Below are 27,833 nucleotides of genomic sequence, written 5' to 3' on the forward strand. Positions count from 1 at the left end.
AAACTTTCTTTGACCTTAACTTATTTTTTCTAAATTTTTTTAAATTTTATTATTATAAGATGAAGTGAATAAGACTTAGTTTTTTTTAAAGCTAATTAATTTAGTAATTGAATGTGCAATTGGAATGAGATGGAATTAGGGGTGTTCAAAAATCAGTCCGGACCGAAAAAGTAGAACGGATCGACCCCGGATCGGACTGGACCAAATTAATCGGTCCAGTCTTCGGGTTGAGAAATTTAATTTTTCAGGGACTTCGGTCCGATCCAGTCCAAAACCCAATAATATCCGATCTTGGACCGGTTCATTTTTGGCTTAAAAGTATGCATAAAGCCTTAATTAATGATTAAGATTATCCTTAATATGCATAGAAAAATAATTAAACGGGCTTTTTTGTACTACTCATACATAAAAAGACGTTATAATATTGTTTTTCTTTTATTTTTTTTTTATTTATCCATAAAATTATTTTAAAAAATATATAAAATCAGTCCAAAGAGGTCCGATCCGGATTTTGGACCACTTTTTTTCGGTCCGATCAGGGTTCAGTCCCTGTTAGTCAGTCCAGTCTTCGATTCTTAAAACTCTAATTTTCAATCTTTAGTCTTGTCCGAGTCAGTCCGATCTTGGATCGATGAACAGTCCTAAATGGAATATTATTAGAAATTGAAATTGGTTAGTGTTAATGAACAATGCTCTAATCCTGGCCTCATCCTCTTAAACGAAAGTACACTTCCAATTTTGGGAGTATCCTTTCTTATGACTTTCAATGCATAATTTAACCATCCGCATAGTCCAAAAATTACTACGTATATTTATAGAAACGAACACTTAATTTTGAGACACCTAATAAAGAGAGTGAACACTTAATTTTGAATAAAAGGGGTAAAGTATTGCTTTTTTTTTTTTTTAAAGTACGCCTCAGGATTAATCATTAATCAAGCAAGCTAGATTCCACCCCAATTTTTTTTATTTTTTTTATTTGATTTACATAGAAATACTTCGTATTCAAAAAAAAAAAAAAAAAAAAAAAAAAAAAAAAAAAAAACCACAAAAGAAACAAATATACTATTAAATTTTAAATTATTAAGATGCTCAAAAATTAATACTTAATTCCATTGATATAATTTAATTTGTGGTGATGTTACATTTATTCAAAATATTCATGCAACCAAACAAACATTAAAACTTCCTGATAATAAATTCCTCTACCCAATACGAGGATATGGATTAACAATAACATCTTGTTTCGCATAAATTATGACACGATTGCAGCAAAATTCTTTAGGATCATCATTTAAAAATTCCTGAGTCTGAATCACAACATTCACTTCTGGTCTGTCATGTTGAATGGTATTCATGGCTTTTAGGGGTGTAAATGAGCTGATACGTTCGTGAATTACTCGCAAACAAGCTCGGTCAAAACTTGGTCAAAACTCGTTTGTTAAGCTAACAAACAAGCTTGAACAAAAATTTTAAGCTCGTAAAATAGATGAACAAAGCTCGAACAACATCATGTTCGACTCGGTAATGTTCATGAACATCTTGTTTAAGTCCATTTGTAAATACGCCCTATTAAAACTTGAATAATTTATATATCTTTTATTTATACATACTAATTATTTCATCAGGTAAAGGCATGAAAACTCCGTTATGATTTTTTTCTATAGAAAGAATATAAACATCTTATATAAAATTACATGTATGTGTTAAAATTTAAAAGAAAAGATTTTTTAAATGATAAAATAGAGCTCGTTTATTTAATCAACCCCGATTTAAACCCGTTCAAGCTTGAACTTAAACTCAAAATGCAAACGAGTACGTTCGTGAACAAAGCTCGAACAAGCTTGATTCTTAACGAGCCCAGCTCGAACAAGAATTTCAAAAACTCGTTCAAGCTCGAAATAGTTCGAACACGAATAATTCTTATCAAGCTTAGCTCGAACAGTCTAAAACTCGGCTTGGCCCGGATCGTTTGCAGCACTAATGGCTTTGTTAACTTCTTCACCTACCACTTCAGGCCATTCATACTTTTTACCTGTACGTTCATATATAAGGAAAAAAAAAAACAAAATCAATATAAGACAAAAAAAAAGTACTCCATACTCTCCATTATATGTAACAAATTACATATATATATATATATATATATATATATATATATATATATATATATATATATATATATATATATATATATATATATATATATATGACAAAAAAAAGTACTCCATACTCTCCATTATATGTAACAAATTACATATATATATATATATATATATATATATATATATAAGGGGCTTAAGGTTGTTGTCTAAGAGGCTTTTTTTTTTTTTTTTTTTTTTTTGAATTGGTTAATCAAGTGAAGTTGCCCTCCTTCTTAGAATTGTTGTCTTAGGTTAATAAGGCTAAAAAAAACAAATACTTCGTAATTTCATATATAGCATAGCATCTTATTTTGAGAATTTTAGTTGGGGTTCGAGAGATCGATACATTTGATTAAATTATTAAGAGCATGTTCTTTTCAAACTAAAAATATTTAATTCACTTATTACCATAAATTTGTAGTTTGTAACACTTCGTTTTGATGCATAGGTCAAAAAATATGAAGTTACATATAAAATACTTATTATGAAAATTTTGCATTTTGAACATAAACATTGAAACAAATAACAAGAACTTGCTGTAACATGTTTTCTTTACACAATACTGTAAAAAAAAAAAGTTCAAATTTAGTTAGACAAACACAACTAGATCATATTAGAAAAACCGTACCATAATACCTTATGAAGTAGTATTGATATTATTAGGATTGTTACCTTGAGTGCAGCATACAGGATCATGACATTTATTAGGATTTTCACAAGATGGGAAAACCATTGTTTGATGATTAATTCTTGAGATTTTTAATCTTCAATTTGTATTTTTGTAGTTGTTTTTGTGCTTTTATATAGAGCATTATTTTGATGGACTAAAACATACTGCTATAAAATGAGTAAATGACCAATTAAGGCACTTATTACTTTACTAAAAATCAAACAATTATTACTTTACAAAAGGAATGATCAATTATAATTTTTATATTAAGGTAAAGATCCTTAAATTTTCCTTCCTATTTATAGATTTTAATTTCTATTACAATGAGTAAGGAAATATTAAAGACCAAATAATTTCTGATTTCCTAATTAATAAATACAGATTATTATTGAACAAACTATATATGCATGATCCATAGTAATTTAAATTATTTACCAGATCATCAGCACTTAGCAAATTAATTTAATTATTAACCATTATTATTAAATTTTGATTTCATTTTCATGAGCAGCATAAACAAAAGTCATACTAAGGGCCTGTTCACTTCAGCTTAATTTCAGTTCAGTTCAGTTCAGTTCAGTTCAACTCTAATCAGTTCAGCTCCAATCAGTTTAGTTCAGTTCAGTTTAGTTCAGCTCCTAATTTTCTTCTCTCATAAAATATTCATTTCAGCTCTATTCAGTTCAGTTCAGTTCGGTTCGGTTCAGCTCCAATCAGTTCAGTTCAGTAAATGTGAATAGGCCCTAAGGCATATCAAAATTACCATGAAAGCAAGATCGCATCTATTGATCAAGTTAGTGCCTGTTATGTTTAGCTTAATTTCAATTCAATTCAGTTCATTTCGAATCAGTTCGATTGTTTTCAGTAAATCAGAACAAGCCCTTAGACAAATGGTAAGTATATATATATACTAGCAATATATGCCTTATCCTTTGATTAAATTTTCCATTCCCTAATGCATAAAGAATTGGTCTTCCAAATAGAATTTGTTATTCTTGAAATAAAATTGGACTATTAGTTATAGGTTTATGAAACAAATTTGAATAAGTGTCTTCATTTATATATTGTGCTTTTTGCTCCTTACATGAAATATATATTTGTCATTTGGTGGGTTTGCTAGTTGCTATGTTTGGAACGAATACCTTTGGTGAGAAATATGCAAACAAGCCATGTATAGGTGGTTTACACTTTACCGGAGGAGGCCAGGAGGGTTTGATGACTTTGATCCACAGACATAGCCTAAGGACGTCTCATATACTAAAACCAATTGGTAATAGTAAAAGTAAATCCTCTACCTCATAAATTGGGATCATCTCTCCTTTTTATATGATGTGGGACAGTTACAAGTGGTTTACAATGGGTTTTAAACTTTCAGCATATACTCCGTAACCATAACTTATTCCATGCTTAAGCTTGACGTCTTGAACATTAAACATTAAATACTATAATTAAATAAGATCAACATTGTAGCCCCAACGATATTCTCTCTTCCTCTTAGGCTGTGTACACTTCATCTTATGAATATAATAATCATTAATAATTTCAATTTAGTAAAATTAATTTCAGTAAACTACAAGGGCGGGAGTGAGAATAAATCCCAGAATCTCCTAGAAGCGGGAAGGAAGCTCTAACCACTTGAGCTATCCCTCACTCTCTCACATTAAATACTTTAATTAAATACTCCGTAATTAAGATCAACATTGTTGCTCCCACGATATTCTCTCTTCCTCTAATCAAAGGCACTAACTCTAATTTAATTAAGATGATAAATTAAATACTTAATTAATTTCATTAATAATCTGGGATAATTTAACTTTTTTTATTCCGCATATTTCATGCATTGAACATTATTAATACAACTTCGATCCCACTCCTCTATCCAATTTGAGGAAATGGAATGTCAACAAAGCCATGATTTGCAAAAATAATAACACGATTGCAACAAAAATCAGGATTGAAATTATAAATCCCCTTAGTCTCAATCTCAACCGTCACTTCAGGATTGTCACTTTCAATGATTTTCTTGGCTTCCATTGCATCTTTCCCCAGCAATTCTGGCCATTGATACTTCTTTCCTACACATTCGTAAGAAGAACAAATAAGAAAAACCCAACAAAATAAAATGACAAATAATAATGGCACATATTTTATATATACAAAAATACACTCTATTTCAAACAAGTCTTAATCGAATGACAAAGAATTATAAAGGCATGTATGCGCACAAGAAAGATCACAAGTTTGAACCTCAGTTTCACATTGTAACACGTTATTAATCTTGCCTCTATGCCTCATTTAATCAAACAAAATAAAATATATAATTTAAAAGTTTTTTTATTACATAAAATGCAACAAATCACATCAGAAAGAGCAATTAAAGCCGTCCTTTAGTTGAAAACCAACTAGCTAGACTAAATAAGGGGAATGATTTTTAATCAAACTAACAATATTCAAGAAGACAAATAACATCATATAATTGAGAAAAGGAGATAGGAGTAATAAATTAAATGAGTATGGAAAAAATACTGATTTGTCACCTTGACTACAACATGCAGAATCCTGGCAACTTCTAGGATTGTCACAAGCCATTGTTGGAATAAAACCTCTTTGTATTTTATCTTCACTTTAATTTGTATATTTGTATATGTTTTGTTTATGTGATTTTACTGATTTATATAGGCATTATTTTGGAAGACTATAATAATAATTACTTTAAAACTGACCAATTATTTTCTTCAAAAAAATAAAAAATAAAACTGACCAATTATTGTAGTCCTCTTAAATAAAAAGGATCAATACATTAATAGTGGAGATTTATTTCCTTATATTATGATTATTATTGATCTCATTCCATATCTATTAATTGTGTTTTCACTTGTAATATTTGACCATTGAGCGCGGGGAAATTATGTCGTTGACTAACCTCCTCACGGCCAAACAAAATTTATTATAATCCTAAACTAACCCCTAAACAAGTCTAGTGGTAAGTTCGGAGTCGAACCACAAGGAACGGTAATGTTGGATTGTTCTCGATCTAATGCTTAAGCTACGCCGAAGTCGGTTTATGGATAGTGGACACTACAACTACACTAACACACATATAAAGATCAAGATATTACAAAGTCTACTAGGGGCAAAGATCCACTTTGAACAATTAACAAGTTAATGGGAATCGATTTGATAATCAATCATGTAAAGAAAGAATTAAAATGGGAATTAATTACAATCAAGAGCAATATCTCAAATTCCTAGCCTAGATCCCTCATTGACTAGGTGCATAGAAGAAATTTACCCAAAATGCAATCAAATATATAAATTCTAATTCACAATCCCTTGTCAAACTAGAACTAACATGCAATTAAGTTTGCTATCTTGGGAGATCAATCCAATCTAAAACAAACAACATGCCATCATCAATTCAATCAATTTAATCACACAATTATCATCAAATTTATCTCAAATAACTCAATTAACCATAACAAAGCTTCACTCAACACCTAGTAGAAGGAAATCTACTCAAACATGATTAACAAAGCGATTAATAAAGCATAAAGAGAGAAGAGAGTAAGAAATGTTCATTGATATAAAATGGAGATCTTCAAATCATCAAATTCCTCCTTTGATTATCCAAAATCCATGAAAACCATTGTTTCTCTCACTTTCTCTCTCCAAAATTTGAGAGTTTCTCTCTCTAAAAACCTAAAACTACTGAAAAATATAAATTCCCCCTCTAAAATGAGCAAAAAATCTATTTATAGCCCTTACTAAATTGCCTAGGAAGCTCCGCAAAAAGTCGAGCAGTGCGTAGAGGAGCGGGCGTGCAGGAGGTGGAGCGCCAGCTCCAGGTGCCGGAGCGGGCGTGCAGAAGGTTGGAGCGCCCGCTCCAAATCTGGAGGAAACAATCTGTTTTTTTTATTTTGGATTTCCTATGAGGAGTGGGCGTGCCGAATTTGAAGCGCCCGCTCCAAGAACCGGAGCGCCCGCTCCTCTCGGACTGGGCAAACTACTCAGCTTCAAATGAGCATATCTCCCACGTTTTACATCGGAATTGAGCATATGACCTGTCGTTGGAAAGCTCTCGAGATAAGATTTCATCTCCAATTAGAATCGCCCCAAAATGTTTTGTAGATCAAAAGATATAGGCGTTTGAAGTATGATCTTTGCAAATCAAGTGCACATTTCTTCATTACTTGTTCTTTTATGTTTTATATTTCTTCAATCTTGAGAAATGAACTTATCCAACTGTTCCTAAACATAAGAGTAAACCAATAAAGTTTAATCTAATGTCATAAGCCACCAAAATATGCAAGAAAAGCTAAAATTGAGCAATAACGACATTTCACACACAAACATGACAAATGTAGTAAAACGTTATTAAAACCAAGTAAAAAGATAGAAAAACTATGAAAAACTAACTAGAAAACTCCTAAAAATAGCGACATAAATGACACTTATCAACCATAGACTTTTATCAATATGCATGTGAAGTGTGTTTAAAATTTCAAATGACAAACTTTAAAAAAAATCAAATTTACAATAAAATATTGTACATCCGTTATAAAGTTATCCTAAAATGAGTAAAATTTACCCCTGAAATGAATAAAAGTTACCCCAATATGCATAAAAGTAACCCAATACAAATAAAAATTATCTACGCTTTATTAATAAAGAACCACATTTTCAATGAATAAAAATCAATTATTAGTGATCGAATGTAATTAAATTACCTTTATTAAACTTTTCATGTTGTCTGTTTATGTATAAATTGTATTATGTTTAAAGTTACCCAAAAAAAGGGCAAAAAGTTACCCTAAAATTAGCTAAAAATTACCCTAATACTGCTCGATTTACACTAATATTAGTGTAAGCCGGGTGTATACAAAAGTTACTTATTTCAAAAATTATAACATGTACATGATGTTTGTCATGCTTTAACTTTCACTATTTCCTTGACATGCATGGTTAGATTGCTTTAATTTGAACATCATTTTAAAGGAAAATTTCTCTTTTACTACCATCTAAACACCCCTACTTCACTTTTGCTACCCATCAAACGCTTTATTTTATTTTACTACCACACAAAATCACATAATTTTAATTTTGCTACCACTTAACACTTTCAGTTACAATTTCCGTTAGTAAGATCAACCACCCTCACTGCCACCCTTCCTTCCTTGGACACCCTCACTGCCTCTCTGTCAGCCACCTTCGACCCACCATCGCTGCCCTGCAACCCCCCTCCCCCCTTGCCGGCGCCGGTGACAGCCCACTACCCTCCCTTATCCCCTTCTCGCTACCCCAACCCCCAGCTCGAAACCAGAAAACAACCCTCCCCCCACCCCCACCGGAATCGCCCCCATCCCCTTCCCCCACTCTGAATCGACCCCCCTCTCCTTCCCCCACCCAAAACAGCCATCCCTAACCCTTAAATACCAGCCCGACATCACCATAAACGAAACCCTAAATCCCGTTTAGGGTGGTTTTGGGCTGGTGTTTAAGGGTTTGTGGTGGCGGTTTTGGGTGGGGGAAAGGGAGGGAGGGACCGATTCAGGGTGGGGGAAGGGGAGGGGGGCTGATTCCGGTGGGGGGATGGGGAGAGGGTTGTTTTCGGGTTTCAAGGTGGGGGTTGGGGCAGCGAGAAGGGGATAAGGGAGGTGGGCTGCGTAGGTGGAGGAGGGGGAGTGGAGTAGCCGGCGCCTGGCGACGCTTTGGGCGCCGGCCACCGGTGGAGGAAAGGGTGGCTGACGGGAAGGGGCTGGTAGTTGAAGGTGGTGGCTGGTTTTTCTAACTTAACAGATTCCGTTAAGTGGTAGCAATATTTATCAAACTTGTTTTTGTATGGTAGTAAAATAAAATTAAAATTTTCTCCGGTAGCAAATGTGAAATACGTGTGTTTTGCTGGTAGCAAAAGTGAAAATTTCCCACTTTAAAGGAGTAAGAAAAAAAACTAACGACGACATAGGTATTTTATGTGAACACTACATCCTCAGAATTATTGTGTAAGAAATGAGAATCAGATCAATAAATATATTATTAGATGTTATATATGGAATCATGAGTACGAAGAGGTTCAATCAATCAATCCCTTACCTTCCCCCACTCTCCCAAATTATCTAACCCGCTAACCCGGATTGGGTTGATTTGTGAAGGGGTTTTGGCCTGATAACGTCTTTCATCTTACCTACCAAAAAAATAGAATCATGAATTAATTAAAAATAATACTCGTAATATTTTTGAATGTTAATACATTAAAAATAATACATATACATGAATTAATTAATATTTTTGAGTGTTTATACTTTTATAGAAAAATAAGGACTATCTCGGCATTCACCTTGTTTATACTAAATTTGTTCACCTTAAAAAAAATTCAATTTAATTTATTTTTGTTGATTTTTGTGGTAATTCCTCTTTGAAATTATTAATAATTTTCATTAAGTTAAAGTTATTTAACCGTTTTAAGTCAAAGTTACTTTTACTAAACATGCACTTTTCAATGTTGAGTGAATTGGGCCTTAGAGAGATCAATTATCGATACATATTCTTTTTCAAGGTCAATTGAATTTTACACATTAATTCTTTAATTTGCACCATGTAGTACTTCATGCGAACCACAACTTCAATGGTTGCGAATCGATGCATCTTGAACTTAACTTAGGGCCTGTTATCTTCAACTTATTTTCAGTTCAATTCAGTTTAGTTCTGTTCCTAATTTCCTTCTCTCATAAAATATTCAATTTACTTCATTTCAGCTTCAATTAATTCAGTTCAGTTCAACTTAGTTTAATAAATCAGAACAGACCCTTAATCAACTTACCTCAAATATCCTCAATCAAATTTTCATTCTTAAAAAAAGTATCCATAAATTCGAATGAATTTCAACCAGTTTTTGAACTAGGAAATAAGCGAAGTGGGTCACATGAACAAGAGGCCAGGTACATGTAGTCCCAACCTAAAGCAAGTATACAAAAGATGATACACCTTTTTGTAGTTCCTAAGGCATTTTCCCAAAACTGTCTATTTTGGCCGTTAAGTAGGGATATATGAATGCCCATTCTGAATACCCCCAGCAACAATTCCGGCATTTATTATCAGGTTTGCTCTACTTGACAATTTGACATTCATCTCTCTCATCTTTAGTACATAGATGTGTCTTACTTCAGTCCAGGTTAACAAACTAAACACTTTAAGAATGAGGGGAATAGTAAGGGAATTTCTATACTTAAAAATGTCCTTAGTAAGGATTGAACCTTCAACATTAAAGGGTTCTTTTTGACCACTAGGTCAACACAACAACACTTAGTAGATGAAGTAATATGTGTTATATTGGAAATTTTGAGTTTTTCTACCACCAAAATGACCATGTTTGACATTTGTTACCTATTTAATTTTTTATTTTATTTTTCTACCTCCAAAAAGTTACAACATATAGTTTTTGCTACCACTTAACATAATCCGTTAGAGTTCCGTTAAGTGGGGCCAATTTTTCATTAAATTATGATTTAATTTATTAAAAAAAAAATAACTTTAAAAAAAAATCCCAGCCACTCTGCAGCCCGTCAGCCAGCCACCCCTCCTACCCCTGTCGATTGCTAGCACCCAAATGATCTCCCAACGCCGGCGACCCCACCCTCTCCCCTTTCCCACTCTGCTTGCCCTACCAATTTCTTACCCTTCGAAATTGGAGCTTTTCAATGCGTTAGGTTTTCGATTAGATGCGAAATTGGTTGTGATAGTGGTTTTGCAGGCAGTGAATAATTATGTGTGGCGAGCAGATAAATTGATGGTGGTGCCGGTTGCTGCGCGCGATAGACTGAGGTGGGCTGGTGGGATGTGATGGTTAATATTCGCTGCTGCTGGGAAACGGGGGTGTAGCGGCTGATTGATTGCAGGTTGTTGTGGGAGTTTGCAAAGTGGTGGCTGCGATTGTAAGGTGCGACTGCTCTATGGTTGAGCCACTGCGGTGGCTGCTGACTATTGTTGGTGTTTGGTCAGGAGGTTTGAAGAGAATCATTTGGGGGGTGGTTTGGTGAACGCTTGGTGCGCTAAGGGGTGAAGATGGAGTTGCTGTTGTTGTGGTTGGTGTGTGAAGGTGGAGTTTGGGCGCCCGGCACGGGGAGGAGGCTGGCAGTGATGGAGCTGATGGTGGCTGGAAGGAGGGAATGGTGGCTAGAAGGTGGTTGGATTGTGGATGGGCCCCACTAACAGCAACAAGTGACATAAACCGTTAAATGGTAGTGATATCAATAATTTTGTGAATCGCTATTCGTCGCTCCCATTTTACATAGTAACGCTCCCATTTTGACTTGAATGGACAAGTATGCCCTTCATCGAAATTGTAATATAAAAAGAGGACTTTGTTCCCTTCATGCACATTTTACCTACTATCGGTCCCCTCAAAGTAGTACACTGTAAATCCCGAGCACATCGGTCCCCACAACTTCAAACCAAATCGGTCCCCACGACCACCTTAAATATTTTTTAAAAAAAAACATTTAAATCATCAAGTTTTTTCCGACGGATCTAGGATAATGGACGGCTGGGACAACTGGGAAGTTCGTACGCCGGAGAATGCGTCGCAACATTCTGTAAGTTTTTATTTTTTTTTATTTTCTGAAAACGGGACATCCGCCCAAAATTTCCGGATGTCCCGTGGAGGATCCGCCTAAAATTTCCGAATCCTCCATGGTACTTCCGGAAATTTTAGGCGGAAGTAATGATCCGCCCAAAATATCCGGATGTACCATGGAGGATCCGGAAATTTTAGGCGGATCCTCCATGGTACATCCGGATATTTTGGGCGGATGTCCCATTTTTTTTTTTATTTTTTTTTTAAAAAAAAAAAAATTTAGTTATTATTTTATTTTATTTTATTATTGTTGTTGTAATTTTATTTTATTTTATTATTGTTGTTGTAATTTTGTGTTTTTGATAATTTCAATAATTAGTAATAATGTTATTATTGTTATTTAATTGTTGTTGTTGTTATTAGTAGTCATATTAGTAATTTTATTATTTGAAACCTTATTATTATTATTATTATTATTGTTATTGTTATTGTTATTGTTATTGTTATTGTTATTGTTGTTATTGTTATTGTTGTTATTATTATTGTTGTTATTATTATTATTATTATTGGTAGTATGAGTGTTGTTAATAGTATTAGTTATTTTACTAAATAATAAAATTAGTTGTAATAATGACATAAACCGTTGTTTTGTTTAATTTTTATAGGATATGGAATCTGAAGACGGCGGTGACGGTGTGAATTATAGTGGGAATTTCATCACGGATACGTTCTTTCCAACGTTTGAGGATGCAGTTACATGGGCGGATGCCGTTTCCATTAATTTGGGATTTATTTTGGCGAAATCGTCTTATAACAAAACCAGAGATGGTCGGCCGTATCGATATTTGAGATGTGATCGGTCACGGAGGAGCAAGCCGAGAGATTTGGAGAACGCGATACGGAAGGACACAAAAACCAAAGCTAATGGTTGCCCTTTCTACATCAAGATATATTATGAAGTCAGCACTGATAGTTGGAAGATCCGGGCAAAAAACGATCACACCGGGACACATAACCATGCAATGGTTGTGTACCAAGAGGGTCATCGTAAAGTGAGCGGATTGAGTCCGGGTGCAAAACAGGTTGTGCGTGACATGACAAAGTCCAAGGTTGCGCCCCGTAACATCATGGCCATTATTGCAGAGCAATTTCCTGACGATCATCCAAACATCAGGCACATTTACAATTGCCGGAATGATTTCAGGATGGAGATGTCCGAAGGAAGAGGAGTTGTTCAGCAATTTCTTCATTTGGCGAGATAGAGTAAGTACATTTACTGGGTCATGGCCGATGATCTCGACGTGTTGCAACATGCATTTATGGTGCACCCGATCACAGTCAACATACTCCGCACATACCCACATGTCATAGGTATGGATTCTACTTACAAGACCAATCGATATGGGATGCCGTTCTTTGAGATAATAAGTGTGACACCGACGAACCAGAATTTTCTAGTTGGTTATGTTTTCATGCGCGACGAGTGCACCACTAGCTATCGGTGGGTGTTGCAGAGATTAAGGGAGTTGATTGGGTTTGATAAAGAGCCATCGGTATTTTTGTCAGACCGTGAACTTGGCCTATGTGCAGCTTTGAAAGAAGTGTTTCCAGGGACGTCACATTTACTATGTCGATGGCACATTAACAAAGATGTGCAGGCAAAGGTGACGAAGTTGTTCAAAAACAAGAAGATAGGTGCTAGTTTTAAAAATGGCAAATGGAAACATATCATGGATGCAACAACCGAGGCGGAGTATGATCGTGCTGTCACTAGCATGAAAGTAAAGTGGGGAAGTTTTCCGAAAGTGATTGAGTATGTTGAGAGAACATGGCTTTGTCATAAAACCAAATTTGTGAAATATTGGACGAACCAAATTCTTCACTTTGGTAACATCAACAACTGTAGAGTTGAGAGCCAACATTCAGCTGTGAAGATGTGGTTTGAATCGTCCACAGGTTAGTTGTTTTACTGTATTAGTTGTTGTGGTTATTTTGTAGTTGTAATTATAATAAAAAAATTATAATGTATTCACTAATCTGGATCAATGACAGGTTCTTTGGATACCGTATGGGCCCGAGTTAATTGTCATATCGGTAATCAAATCATTGAGATTCGAAATAAGTTGGAGGAATCAAGATCTAAAATTGGTGAGTTGTATAGACAGTTGCCGTTGTCACGTATAAACGGCAAAGTGTCTCAACATTGCTTGAAAGAACTTCATGAGGAGACGAAAAAGGATGCGGGATTTGAGTTACCAGGTTTATGACCGTTGTGGATGTGCTATGCGAGTCACCCATGGTTTACCATGTGCTTGCCAGATACACGAGTCGGAACGGTGGATCACAGTGTTACCACTGAGGGCTCGGAACGGGGTCCGGACACCGAGTCGAGAGTTCGTGATTACTACAGTTGGTGGATCACATTTCATCCGTCTTGACCTAACACCTGATTCACCTCTCCCGCCGATCGCTGGTTGGTGGACTGAGCACCATTAGGCTAGTGTCGATGGATGGGACCAACAATATGAAAGTAGAAGGAACATGTGGGATGCATTAGTTAGATAGTTTGTAATGTATTTCGATTAGCTTTGAACATTTGTAGATATTTTAATTTGAAATCTAGATTTTAATGTACTTTAACTACGCTGTTTAAAGTCTAACATTAAGGTCTAACATCACATGCCACAAAAAAAAAAAAAAATGTCCAGCTCTGTTTTTACATCCCTTGAGATCTAAAAAACAAAGTAATAATAAGCAGTTCAAACAAGTAATAAAGCAGTTCAAATGACTAAACAACAATCTACATCCCCATTTTTGACTTCCAATCAAATAAAAGCTGCTCATTCAATGCCTTGGTCTCATGCGACATGTGAGGATACTCCGCCAATGCTCTTTGGTGAATCTCCATGGACCGACTCATCCACTGCAAATCAAACAAAAATATATTAAATAAAAAAACAATTATTATTCGTCAATCTTAATAGTACAATAAGCACAAAAACTTACATAATCAGTGTTAGTCCGCTCTGGAAGGTTGCTTGTAACTCCTGAACCTGGAGATACCCGAGGGTGAGAAAACCTATACAGCCACTGCATGTACCCTGGCAAAACTGTAGGAGCTCCAGCAACGAGTCTGGTGAGGGCACCAAATACTAAACTGTGGGATGCGCCAGGGACAAACCTCTTCCACATCACATCTGTCATCTTGGTCGGAAAGTCTACCCGGTACATCTTCAAGTTAGTCGGCCTCTTGGCCTTCTCTGGCCTGATAATGTCACGTGGAATCCCTTGCACGAATCCAAGCTGTCGAACAACTCTGTCGGGCATGTACGGCTCAATGATGTTACGGTACCGGATGCAGCCAATGAATAAAGTGGAGGGGACTCGTTCCCCAGGATCAACTCCGTACGGTAGCCAGTTCACCTCCCGCTCAGTCAGCGCATCAATTCTAGTACGAAATGCTAATAGGCGCTCCAAGTTCTTGCTAGGACATCCCGCGCCAACATCCCAAACAGACGCACGAGGGATATTAAGGTCCCTCGTCAAGGTACCCTGCTGAGGCCGAAAGCACGGAAAGTACTCGTAAATCCACGCTTGCAGCAGCGTCAGACATCCGGCGATCGAATCAGCACCTTTCCGTGATGTCGTGCCCAATTGCCGATACAAATAAGCTAGTGCAGCTATGCCCCATGCGTACTCGTTAATAGGGACATCTTCATAACATAACTCGTGGAGGAAGGAAGGATGTGTACGGTTACCACTCTTGTCTACAAACAATGTACCTCCAAGCACCACTACTAGAAATAGGCTAAATTCCGACGGAAAAATTCCGTCGGAAACACCCTGAAATCCGTCGGAAGCGGTTGTCGGAAAACCATTTGTAGGAAAAATGAACTTTTCCGACGAAAATTCCGTCGGAAACACTATTCCGACGGAATTTCCGCCGGAAAATTCTGTTCAGGTACAGCAACAATCCGTCGGAAAATTCCGACGGATTCAATTCCGTCGAAAATTTCCGACGGAATTTCCGTCGGAAATTGCTTTTCTGAATTTAAAAAAATACGCCGCGCCACCACCGGCACGGCGTATCACCACCTCCAACCACCAAAAAACCCAACATCAGACAACGCCACAACCACCAACCCCTAACTCGTATCAGGAGTCCAGAACCACCCCACCACCCACAACCACTAGATCTACCACCAAACCCGAAAAAATTAACAAAAAACAAACAAAAATTAAAATGAAAACTTAAAACCCGAAAAATTCTTTGAAAACAGAACAAAAAAAAAGAAAAAAAAATAAACAAAACCACCTAAAACCACCGCCGAAACCCACCTAAAACCACCGCCGAAACCCACCTAAAACCACCGTCGAAACCCGAAAAAAATTAACAAAAAAAAGAAGAAAAAAAAATTAAAATCCCAACACCCTAAACCCGAACTTCAACAGCCACCATAACCACGTATTTTAGATCTAGTAAACTTGAAACCGAAAAAAAAAACCCCAAACAAAATAAGTTGAAATTCAGACCAAAAAACTTACCACAACGATTCAAAAACTTGAAATTGGTCTGAAAATTGGTTATATAAGGCCAAATTCGACCATGAAAACGCTAGATCTAGCATTTCCATGGTCGAACTTGACCTTAAAACCATAAACGCCGGGAATGTGGTCGGGAATATGGTCGGAAAAGCTTCGTGGGCTAGCTTTGGTAATGAACAACAAATTAAAGGAGATCGAGAAAGGAGAAAAAAAGAGTAGAGAAGGAGATCCGAGTATGTAGCAAAGGAGATTGAGAGATGAGAAATAAAGAGAGAGGAGAGATAAAGAATGAAGAGAGAGAGAGGGAGTGCGGCGAGATGAGGGAAAGAGGAGAGTGAGGGAGAAAGGGAAACTGAAATGGGGGGGTGGGTTAGTTTTAGGGTTAGCTATTTATACCGAATTTTCTGCCTTTTAAAATAAATGTGGTCAGATGCTTTTCCGATGGAAAATTCCGTCGGAAATTTCCGACGGATTTAAATCCGTCGGAAATTATTTTATTTCTGACGGATTTTTCCGTCGGAACATACTTTCCTACGAAATTTCTGTCGGAACTGTTTTAAATCCGTCGGAAATTTCCGACGGAATTTTATTCCGTCGGAACTTTCCGACAGAATTTTTTTCCGTCGGAAATTTTGTGATTTGCGACGGATTTTCGTGTCCGTCGGAACATTTCCGTCGGAATTCGACCTATTTCTAGTAGTGCACTAACCACACGTACGCATTATACTGATCACCCCACTCTCTCTCAACCTCCAATGTCGACTCCAAAATCTTATCAGTCAACACCCCACTACCCTGCCAAATCGTCTTCGTGCCGCAAATCTCAGACAAATCATCCGGAGTCATATCCATGGTAACCGAGCAAGCGTCTCGTAGCACGTCCGTGCTAAGTGTAGTGGTGACCATCTGCCCATGAACACGTAGCCCGAGAATGTTGTACAACATCGTGCAACATGATCGTGATCTCCCCAAATGGCATATGAAATGTGTTTGTATCTGGCTGCCATCTCTCAACAAATGCAGAAATCAACGGCCAATCAAGTCTTTTGAACATAAGCCCGGGTAAGTGAGACAACCAACTGGCATCAATCGACTGTTGGCTCTCCGCTGATTGACGACCTCGCCACCTAACCAGATCAGCACACAACTTTGTCCTACTCAAACACCGCAAAACACTACGCTCCTGCTCCGCCCATATATATCGGGCCACGTGACCGCCAAAACTAGGGATAACAGTCCCATCCTCGGGACCACCCGGCATCGGCTCCTGCACTAACCATGTCTCTGCAGAGCTAGTAGTAGGCTGACTTGATCCACTACCAACAAATCTCCCATACTGACCCCTATATACCATATGATAATCTTGAGGGCCCGATTCTTCATCCTGGTCATCAGCATGACTACCCAAGTCTTCGTCGTCTTCGTCAGATGATATTGGTGCTCTACCAGCCGAACACACAGGCCGACTACTACCCGACTGTTGGTCTCCCGACCAACCACTAGTAGACCCGTATTGCTGCTCGGGCTGTGACGGTGCTGAACGAGAAGACTGTCTCCTAACTGACGCATTCAAACGTCGTGATATTGCATGACGAGCATCAGAACCCTCGATCTACAATAAACAAGTACACACCATTAAAAATATAGTTAAAAATAAAAATAACAACAACAATAATAATCAGAATAATAATAATAATAACAACAACAATAATAGTAATGATAATCATAATAAGAACATAAGTAACAACAACAACAATAATAATGACAATAATAACAACAACAACAACAATAATAATAATAATAATAATTTTGCAATGTACTTTTAATATAATACATATAACAATACTAATCATAACGTTTTTTTTTAAAAAAAAAAAAAAACAAGAATACTAATAATAACAACAATAACAATAATCACAACAACAACACCAATAATCATACAATAATAATAATAATAATGATAAAAATAATAATAATATTAATGATAAAAATAATAATAATAATAATAATAATAATAATAATAAAAAACATAATAATAAAAAAATAAAATAATAATAATAATAAAAATAATAACAACAACAACAAAAAATAAAATTAACTACAACAACAATAATATTAACAACAATAATAATCCTAATCATACAATAATAATAATAATAATGATAAAAATAATAATAATAATATTAATGATAAAAATAATAATAATAATAATAATAATAATAATAATAATAATAATAATAATAAACATAATAATAAAAAAATAAAATAATAAAAATAATAAAAATAATAACAACAACAACAACAAAAAATAAAATTAACAACAACAACAATAATATTAACAACAATAATAATCCTAATCATAATAACAACAATTCAATAATCACGCAAAAAAAAAAAAAAAAAAACGAATTTCAGAGGCTTCCGCCTGAAATTTCCGGAAGAACCTAGGAAGATCCGCCTGAAATTTCCGGATCCTCCTAGGTACTTCCGGAAAAATCAGGCGGATCCTGACTTCCGCCCAGATTTTCCGGATGTACCTTGGAGGATCCGGAAATTCCAGGCGGATCCTCCCTGGTTCATCCGGAAAAAAAGGCGGAAGTCCCAATTTAAATTTTTATTTTATTTTTCGTAAGCTTACCTGGTCGCCGCCGCCACCGCCGACTCTTCCGCCGCCGTTCCCTCCACCGTCGCTGAAGCCCCTTCCTCCGTGTGTGATCCTAATTCGCCGCGAATCACCCATCTTTTTTTGTGTATGTTCTTGTTGTTTTTTGGTTGATGATTGTTGAATTTTTTTTTTTAAAACAATTTAAATTTCAGATTTTGAATTTTAAGTTTTTAAGAGAGTTTGGAGTAAGAGAGATGGTGAATGTGGTGAGGGAGTGAGCATGTGATGTTGTTGAGTGAAAAAACCGTGTTTATATATTAAGGGTAAAGTTGGAATTTCATTCCAAAAATGGGAGCGTTACCCTGTAAATTGGGAGCGACGAATAACAACACCCATAATTTTGGAATTTGGGTCGTAGTAAATAAAATAAAAAAATTAAACAGGTAGTAAATGTCAAACATTGTCATTTAAGTGGTAGCAAATGTTAAAATTTCCTTATTTTTATTAGTCCCTAATACTACAAAAGTACAATTCTTGTTCAATTGTAATTGTTGATATAACTTACAATTATACAAAATCAAAGAAAGTAGGTTAGTGTTAACAACATACTCCCTCTGTCCCTTTTTTACATTCCTGCTTTCCTTTTGGGCATTTCAAAATTATAGTCCTACTTTCCTTTTTTATTAAGTAAATTTTTACCAAATATTTCAAATTATCCTATTTTTCGGTTTTGTAATTAATGCTTTCTTTATTTTCTCACTCTTATTTTCTAATTCTCACTCTTATTTTCAAAATCCATGTGCATCAATTTAGATGAATATGATTGGTCCTTTTTTTTCCACCAAAAAATGTTATTGGTCCTTTTTCTTTTCAAATGATTGATGACATGTGCAACATTAAATATTATTCTATTTTTGTTTTACTCAAAGACATCAATTAATGTCTTATAATTCCCATTGTACTTTATTTTATTGTTCTTTGTTTTATTCCAAGTTCCTTAATCCCCGTATAATTTTACAAATAGGAATGTAAAAAAGGGACGGAGGGACTAATACTTTCTTGATATATAATCCAAAATTTGAGTATAAATCATAAAACAATATTGATTTATTTTTAATAATTTTTTTAACATTAATTAAATTCAATATGGAATTTGATTATTTGATACAAAAATTAAGGCAAAAAGAAAGCCAATGAGAAGAAGACCTTTGGATTCATTGGGCTTATAATGAAAATTGTATTTGCCCCACCTTTCATGTGCACTTAACACTGTTTAATACGAGTACTAATGAGATTCTTAACTTATAAAACGTGTTGTTAGAGGCAAATACAATTTTCATTATAAAAAGTCACAAACACAAAGCCGTGTTAATTGCGTATTAACAAATACCCTTGTCTCCCTACTCTCTTTCTCATATTTCTTCTCTAACAAGTATCTGAATCTCACACAACATTATAAATAAACAAACAAAATTAAATAAAACCCACTTTCGTTTTCTTTTGACAAAGTACCCTTAATAATTTAGTTTATTTAATTTAATTATAATTACACTATTTTACCGCCAATTCAAAAAAATCTCGCTAATTTTCTTCTCTTCACTTTCTCTCTCCTCTCACGTAACGTCGCCAGGTTCGTCTTCCTTTTATTCCGGCTTTCGATTCTTTGCTTTTTATTTTTAAATTTTTTTAAGTAGATTTGATCTGTTGTATTTTTCTACAGATCTGCTTGAATTATCTTGGAATTTATTTTTAATTTTCGAATCAGTCGCAATTTTTTTGATTTTTTCATATAGCTTTTGTAATTTCGATGTGATTCTTTTTTTTTTTTTTTTTTTTTTTTGAGGAAAAGAAATTGTTGATTTTGCAATTTTGGTGGAAATTGCTTTACTAGGTTAAACCCTAGCTTTGTTAAATTGATCGAGCGAATAAATATTTTTGAGCTGTTTTTGGAGGAAGTGAATGTATTGTTATTGTAGTTGTAAATTTGTAATTGCTAGATTAGGTTAAAAAGATGTAGGGATTCATTTTAATGAAAACTTTGGAAATATTAGGAATTTGCAGCTATTTGGTGTGAGATTAGTTATTAGCTGTTGAATTTGCATTGTTAGCTGATCTGCAATTTGATAAATTATGAAGTTTGGGAATGTGAATTAAGGTGTTAGGAAGTAAATGATAAATTTTCGGCCAATTAATCGTAAGCTAGTTGTGAATCTGAATTCTCAATTAGGGGTTTTTTTTAGCTCGTGGTGAAGTGATATATGTTCGAAAATTTGCCATAGTATACCATCGCCCTAAACCAATCTGATGTTAGTTAATTTATCCACTTTGGGTTGTTTGTTCCTACTTTATACTTTTTGTTTGCGTTTCAAAGGCAGTGTTTGAAGTATGATTCTCTAGGGATCTCTGATAAATGATCAACTTCTGAATCCTAAATGTCAAACGTGGGTTGTTCATAGACCTTTAGATGTGAGCTGTGCTGTTTGGGATATGAATTATGAGATTGTTAGATGACATTATTCTCAATGTTCAGGTTGAAACTATAGTGCTAGCCATGACTTCTTAATTTTGACAAAAAATTTAGTATGGTGTAATAGGAATCATAAACCATGCCCATATTGTTGGTTCTATCTCTTTAATTTTTATGCTAGCAATTTTGGAGGGATTATGATTTTTTTAGTCTCTTCTATTATGGCAACTTCCTTCACTTATATATTGGAGTTAGTTTTTTGCCCATGTACATCGATAATTTTGTCAATTTGAAAATAAAATATTACAAAGTTGACTTAGATTGTTAAGGTTTTTCTCTAATGATGATAGTTTGATTGTTATGATTGTATTATTTAGTGTTTCTTCAATTCCCGTTGCAAGTTTTTTTTTTTACACAATCATGCTTCTTAATTTTTATTTATGATTTTGTTCTCATCAGGTATTGTTGATCAACTGTCATGTGAGATATTTGTACATACATATTCTAAGTGAAGGCTGATGTTTGCAAGTTCAGCACACAATGTTTGACTTAAGTTTCTCAATTTCAAGGCTATTGGCTATTTCAGATGCTTTTGGCCCTGTTGTATTGGGATGGTTGGTTACTGGATTATTTGGACTCTTGGCTGTTCTGTTCGCCCTCCTTAAGTGGCAGAAAAGAACATCTTTAAATTGGGTGAAAGCTGCTGCTAGAGCAAAGCAAAAAGCATGGAAAAAGCTGAATGTTCCAGTATCACATCATACATGGGCTGAAGATTATGGTTGTGGTGAACAGCTATCCACATGCTCTGTTTGCCTTACTTCTCTGTCATTCTCTCAAAACTTAGGTACAAAGACAGTGTTTCACACTCCTGTTCATCGTTGTGCTGTTTGTGGTGTAGCTGCTCATTTCTATTGCTCTCAGTTTGCCTCAAAAGATTGTAAATGTTTTGCTCAAGCTGGTCAGAGCCACGTGCAACACCATTGGTCAGAAAGATGGTTCAAGATGGATGATAATCCTGAAACTTCTGCATTTTGCTTTTACTGTGATGAACCTTGTGGTGTTCCTTTGATTGATGCTTCTCCTACATGGCATTGCATGTGGTGTCAGCGTCTCATTCATGTCGCTTGTCATGCCAAGATGTCAAAAGAATCAGGGGATGTCTGTGATTTAGGTCCTCATAGAGATATCATTCTTTCTCCTTTGTGTGTGAAAGGAATTGATGCAAGATCGGCGAGAAGCTTAAGCTCGATAAGAGAAGAAATGATAGCATCTACTGTTCGTGGAGAAATGCGGCGAAGGCGCAATCGGAACAAAAATGGAACAAGTCGCTCTATTAGTGGCAAGTTCGAGGATGTGCCAACTGCTGATTCTCCACTGCGTTATATGCTTAATGGTATAGCTACTTTGAAGAAATGCTACAGTGAGAAAAATTTGGATTTTTTGTCAAAAAATGGCAAAACATATGGCTCAAAAGGAAGTAATGTTGGATTAATCAAGAAGAAGGGCGGAACATTAACATACGGACAAACCAAGAAGTACAAGCTAGTGGACTTGCCAAATGATGTTATACCTATTTTAGTTTTTATAAATACCAGAAGTGGTGCTCAGAATGGGCCTTCTCTCAGGAGGAGACTGAACATGCTCTTAAATCCTGCACAGGTAATTAATAGATCTTTTTAGCAATACGGCATCAGTTATCTTCCTCACTTGCATAAGAACGTTTGTTCTCAGAATGATTGTTGTCATTATATTACTTTTATGGTTTGACGGACTAATGACAAGAGAAAAAGGAAAGTGGAGGGAAGCAAAAGTTATGCTTAGGTGAAAAATTGTTGCAAAAGTTGTAATTGACTATATATTCTCATCATCTCATAGACCAATTCATGTTCGTTTAATATGGCTCATCAGCTGACATTAATTTTCGTGGCAGGTGTTTGAATTGAATTCTTCCCAGGGTCCTGAGGCTGGTTTGAAGCTGTTTAGCAATGTGCCAAATTTTAGAGTATTAGTATGTGGTGGAGATGGTACTGTTGCATGGATTCTTGATGCAATTGAGAAATTTAGCTTTGAGTCACCTCCACCTGTTTCCATTCTTCCATTGGGCACAGGAAATGATCTTGCAAGAGTTCTACAATGGGGAGGGGGTTTCTCTAAAATTGAGGGACCTGGCTTAAGCAACATTTTACATGAAGTTAATCATGCAGCTGTTACAATGGTGGACCGCTGGAAAGTTGATATTAAAGAAGAAAACTTGAACAATGATTCAGATAATATGCGCTCGAAATATATGATGAACTATCTAGGTATGCGGAGCGTTCATTGCTTTCTGTGGTTGTTCTTTAGCTGTTGTTTTGAACTCTAATTTATTGCTTGTAATTTTTTAGGTATTGGATGTGATGCCAAAGTTGCTTATGAATTTCACGTGAACAGGGAGGAAAACCCTGAGAAATACTATAGTCAGGTAGCTTGCTTTCCCAATTTCTCGAACTTTTTTTGCGATTTTTGCTCATCATGTGTGCAGCCGGTCTTTGTTAATTGTGAAGGTGGTCTTCTGGTGTACCGTTAAACTGTGTATTACCTCCATTGGTTCATCTTGCTTGACAATTTTGCTTTTATATGCAATTATCTTATCCCTGCTAAATGATTAAATCATCTTTTTTGCAGTTTGTGAACAAATTGCGGTATGCCAAGGAAGGCGCCAGGGATATGATGGATAGGGCTTGTGCAGACTTACCATGGCAAGTTTGGCTTGAAGTAGATGGGAAGGATATCCCGATTCCTAAGGTATGTGGTGACATATAAACGTGTATGGGGCATATCTTACTTTAGTGTTGGTGGTGCAGTTGTCTTATTTTCCTTGCAAAATTTTTTGTGGATATATTTGTCTGAATTGTGATGCAACCACCTAATCTTATCAGGATGCTGAAGGTTTGATCGTTCTCAATATCAGTAGCTACATGGGTGGAGTAGATCTTTGGCAAAATGACTGTGAGCATGATGATCATTTCACCTGTCAATCATTGCATGATAAGATGCTAGAGGTTGTTTGTGTCTCTGGAGCATGGCATCTTGGAAAGTTGCAGGTAAGTAAATGATTTTTCTCCCTGGTTCAATTGAAAATTCCTATAGATAAATCTGGATAAAGCAAAAAAAGAACAAGTTTGCTAAGTTGCTGCTGTGTCAATCTTAAGCTCTTGCTCTCCCCTTAAACAAAAGAATTAAAGGAACTTGATGGCCTTTTTACGGGTTTGTTTTTAATAGATAAATAAAAGAATTTTAGTCTCAAATTCATTTAGAAAAGCCAAAAAAAATTTAAGTATGAAGAATCATTCTTAGAGATAAGCTGAGAGATGTTTCCAAAAAAAAAAAAAAAAAAAAAGATAAGCTGAGATAACTGAAACATTTATTGTGCCCAAATTGTGAGGGTGAGGAGAGATGGGTTTGTGTCGGTATATTATTTTGCCAAGATGACTTGAACCCAGTTTACTCTATTTTGCTTCCCATGTGATTTGAATACAGTTTGTTTATTTAATTTTTTTATTGCCTTATCCTTCTCTGCAGGTTGGTCTTTCTCAAGCCAGGAGGTTGGCCCAGGGTAGCGTCATAAGAATACATATTTCCAGCGCTTTCCCAGTTCAGATAGATGGGGAACCATTTATCCTACAGCCTGGCTATCTAGAAATATCACACCATAAGCAGGTATGCTGTGATATATAGAAGTTTAATTTACTCTACCTCGATCCCTCTTTTTTCCTTTGTTATTTTGGCTGAAATGGACATTTGACTCAGTGACACCTTGACTGCTTTAAGTTGATACATCTCAATCAGGGATTTTAGGCTGTTGTTTTCCCAGAGATCTTAGTGATACCTTAACATTATTTAGCTGATGCGTATTAACCAGAGAATGCTATTGTCTTCCCAGTCCATTATTTCATCCCTGATTAATGTTAAAAATTGTTTGTCTTTCTTTAGAACCTACATTATTTTCCATTGCTACAAGTTTTTATGCTATCTATCTCCATTATTATTAGCTTTGAATTCTTTTTATTACTTCTCCAAGTTGCATTATTATCGATCATCTTTTACATGGACTTTATCCTTGCATGTTTGCTTCCCTTCCACTGTTGTGAATTTATTGAAGAGCTTACCTCTTTAAGCTGGCATTTCCTTGTATTCCTTATGCTTCCCCTTTACATTGTTTTGAACTTAAATGATTGATTGTTGCCAGCCTTCTTAGACTGGATATAGTAGTATCATTAGTCAAATCAGAATACTTGTATCATCTTCTCACCCCCCCCCCCCCCCCTCTCTTAGATTCTTGATGAATCCTTTTTAGTTGTGCTTTAGTGTCTAGGATGGAACTTTATTCAACTTTGCTTTGTTGGAGACATGTGCTAGTATTATACAACTTGCGTAATACAAATAATTTTATCAACTTATTGATGGCAAGATATTGGTCTCCTATGGTTTCCAAGATTGTATGCCTATACTTTTCTGCGATGAACTTTGAGAAGGAAAGGTCATGAACCTTTACAAGTTCATACTTACACACGATAAAACAGGGAAAAGGTCGAAAATTGAGAAAGCCTCTAACCTTCTGATAATTTTCATTTGTAGGTGTTTATGTTAAGGAAGTCGTCTGAAGAACCTAATGCCCACGCAGCTGCAGTGATGTCAGATGTTTTGTTGGACGCCGAGTGTAAAGGCATTATTAATTCCTCTCAGAAAAGAGTTCTTATTGAGCAGATAGCTCTTCGCCTTTCATAGTGAAAAGTTGGGCGTTCTTTTTTGTTTCCCTTTCTCATATCTCTTTATTAGCGCTAATTTTCCCGCTTAGTGCTAACATTCAGTCATTAGGGAGTCAGGGAAGAAGAGTGGAGTTCGTCATCTTCTTTCTCTCTCTCTCTTTTTTTTTGGTTCAATTACCCATCCTTGTGCTCTTTTCACTTGGCCTTGGTGCACATCCAAACTTGCTAGTCGACGAAATCTCTCGTGTTGATAGTCAAGTACATATGAAAGTATACAAAGGTACAGTTTTGCCTCTAATGGATATAGAGAATTAGAGATTTTGGTGTGTTTGAAGAGTAACCACAACGTATAGATTGAGATTTAAGTAGATAGTTCTAATTGTGTAAAGCATGTGATTTACGTAGATTATTGATTCTTAGAATGGTTTGCAGATTGTAAAGACATGTATCCTCAAATGTAACCGAATGAACTATCTCGTGTTGCTGTAATATTCCCTGTTTTCTCAACATTTGTCTCATTTTCCATATTTTTTCACTAGCTCTTAAGTCTTCACCAATACTCCCTTCGTCTCATTTAAGTTACCGTATGGAGCAATTTCGGTAAGATGGAAGTTTGGAAAACATTAAACATATGTTTACCTTTGTGATTCAATTTTTATGAGATAGATTTTTCATTTCATTAAAATCGGGTGTGATGGATTGAGCTTCATTGCTCCTGCCTTTACAAAGTAAAAAGATCAACATTAGTGAACTTGAAAGAAAATTGACGTACAAGCGATTATGTTTATTAATTTATTCATGCATCCTTACAAATGATTAAAATTAATTAGAAAATTAAAGTTGTAAATTTTTTCTAATAATGTACAGAATAATAAACATAACTTTCTTCTTCATCCATCTTATAAATCTTGTCATTTTCACACACCTTTGATCATTAATACTCTGTGCTTTTGTATTTATTTTATATTAAAGAGTAAATTTATGAATACTTGATATTACTAAAATTCATATTGAAACAAAGCTAATAATCTCGATATGCATTATCAAATATTGTCACTTAAAAATATATACTACCTCCGTTTCTTATTATGTGCAACAAATGGGTATTATTTGTGAGATATAAAATATTCCTTTGTTGCACGTAATAAGAAACAGAGGTAGTATATACTTGGCCACATATATATTAATATATTATCAATGATTGTCACTTTGAAATAATCGCTTTTGTAATCTTTATCCCAAAATAACTGCAACATTGAACGGTGTTTAATGTTATTCGTATATCTTACAAGTAGATCCTTAATTAGTTACATTATACCGACCTACGATCTAAGTTTAAGCTTGACTTTATAATACCAAATGTGCTAACTAATTTGGGACAGACGAAGTACATTGATACACAGTGTGTATATCGATTTCAGTGCGACATAGCTAGATTTTGTAACCTCAATGAACCGTGAAGACTGAAGACAGACATGTCTAGACGAGACCAATGCTCGCACGGGTTGTCGCAGAAACAAATGGTCACAAGAGGACGACGATAGATTAATACAACTAAGTTTTTGTTCATCAATTGATTCTATCAAACCAAATTTGACTCAAGATTTTGAATGTATTATAATAAATTTCACCCTTTTTTTTGCCATCTAATCACTCAATTTGTCAGCTTTATTGGATTACGAGCACATTTAGACAAATAACTCTTTTGAATTTTGGGGGTACTTTTAGTTTTACTAATCGCATCTTTTTCGATTTAAAACACACATTTTACTACAGTAGCTACCTTAGCTTGCTGTTGACAGCTTTCGTAGTTTAGGACATTCATGCTTGTTTAGTGATTAAAAAGGAGTATAAAATAAACTACTTGTATGAAAATATCATTTGTTAAATGTTCTTTAAGCTTATAATTATACTAATACACGTAAGGAGATAGTATAGACTTATTGTCACATATACAAAATAGACTTAAGTAGTTGATCGGATCAATTATGAAATAAGCAAATACTTCATCTAAGAATGACGAATTTTAGCCATGAAATCTCAATTTTGAACCGTGGCTATTGCGTTAGGGAGTTCATCCCCTTT

General features: G+C 35.2%; 1 protein-coding gene across 1 annotated transcript; it reads left to right on the forward strand.

Annotated features, from left to right (window-relative positions):
* The first annotated feature begins 20,052 nt into the window (after window positions 1-20,052).
* Window positions 20,053-26,255, forward strand: LOC145576106 (diacylglycerol kinase 2-like). Its single transcript, XM_081633892.1, has 8 exons — window positions 20,053-20,163; window positions 21,460-22,659; window positions 22,931-23,303; window positions 23,385-23,461; window positions 23,665-23,784; window positions 23,919-24,083; window positions 24,562-24,699; window positions 25,618-26,255. The coding sequence occupies exons 2-8, from the start codon at window positions 21,541-21,543 to the stop codon at window positions 25,765-25,767; spliced, it is 2,142 nt and encodes a 713-aa protein (XP_081490018.1). The 5' UTR covers window positions 20,053-20,163; window positions 21,460-21,540; the 3' UTR covers window positions 25,768-26,255.
* The last annotated feature ends 1,578 nt before the right edge of the window (window positions 26,256-27,833 follow it).

This window comes from Chenopodium album, chromosome 13 (assembly GCF_948465745.1).
Source record: "Chenopodium album chromosome 13, dcCheAlbu1.1, whole genome shotgun sequence".
Lineage (NCBI taxonomy): Eukaryota > Viridiplantae > Streptophyta > Magnoliopsida > Caryophyllales > Amaranthaceae > Chenopodium > Chenopodium album.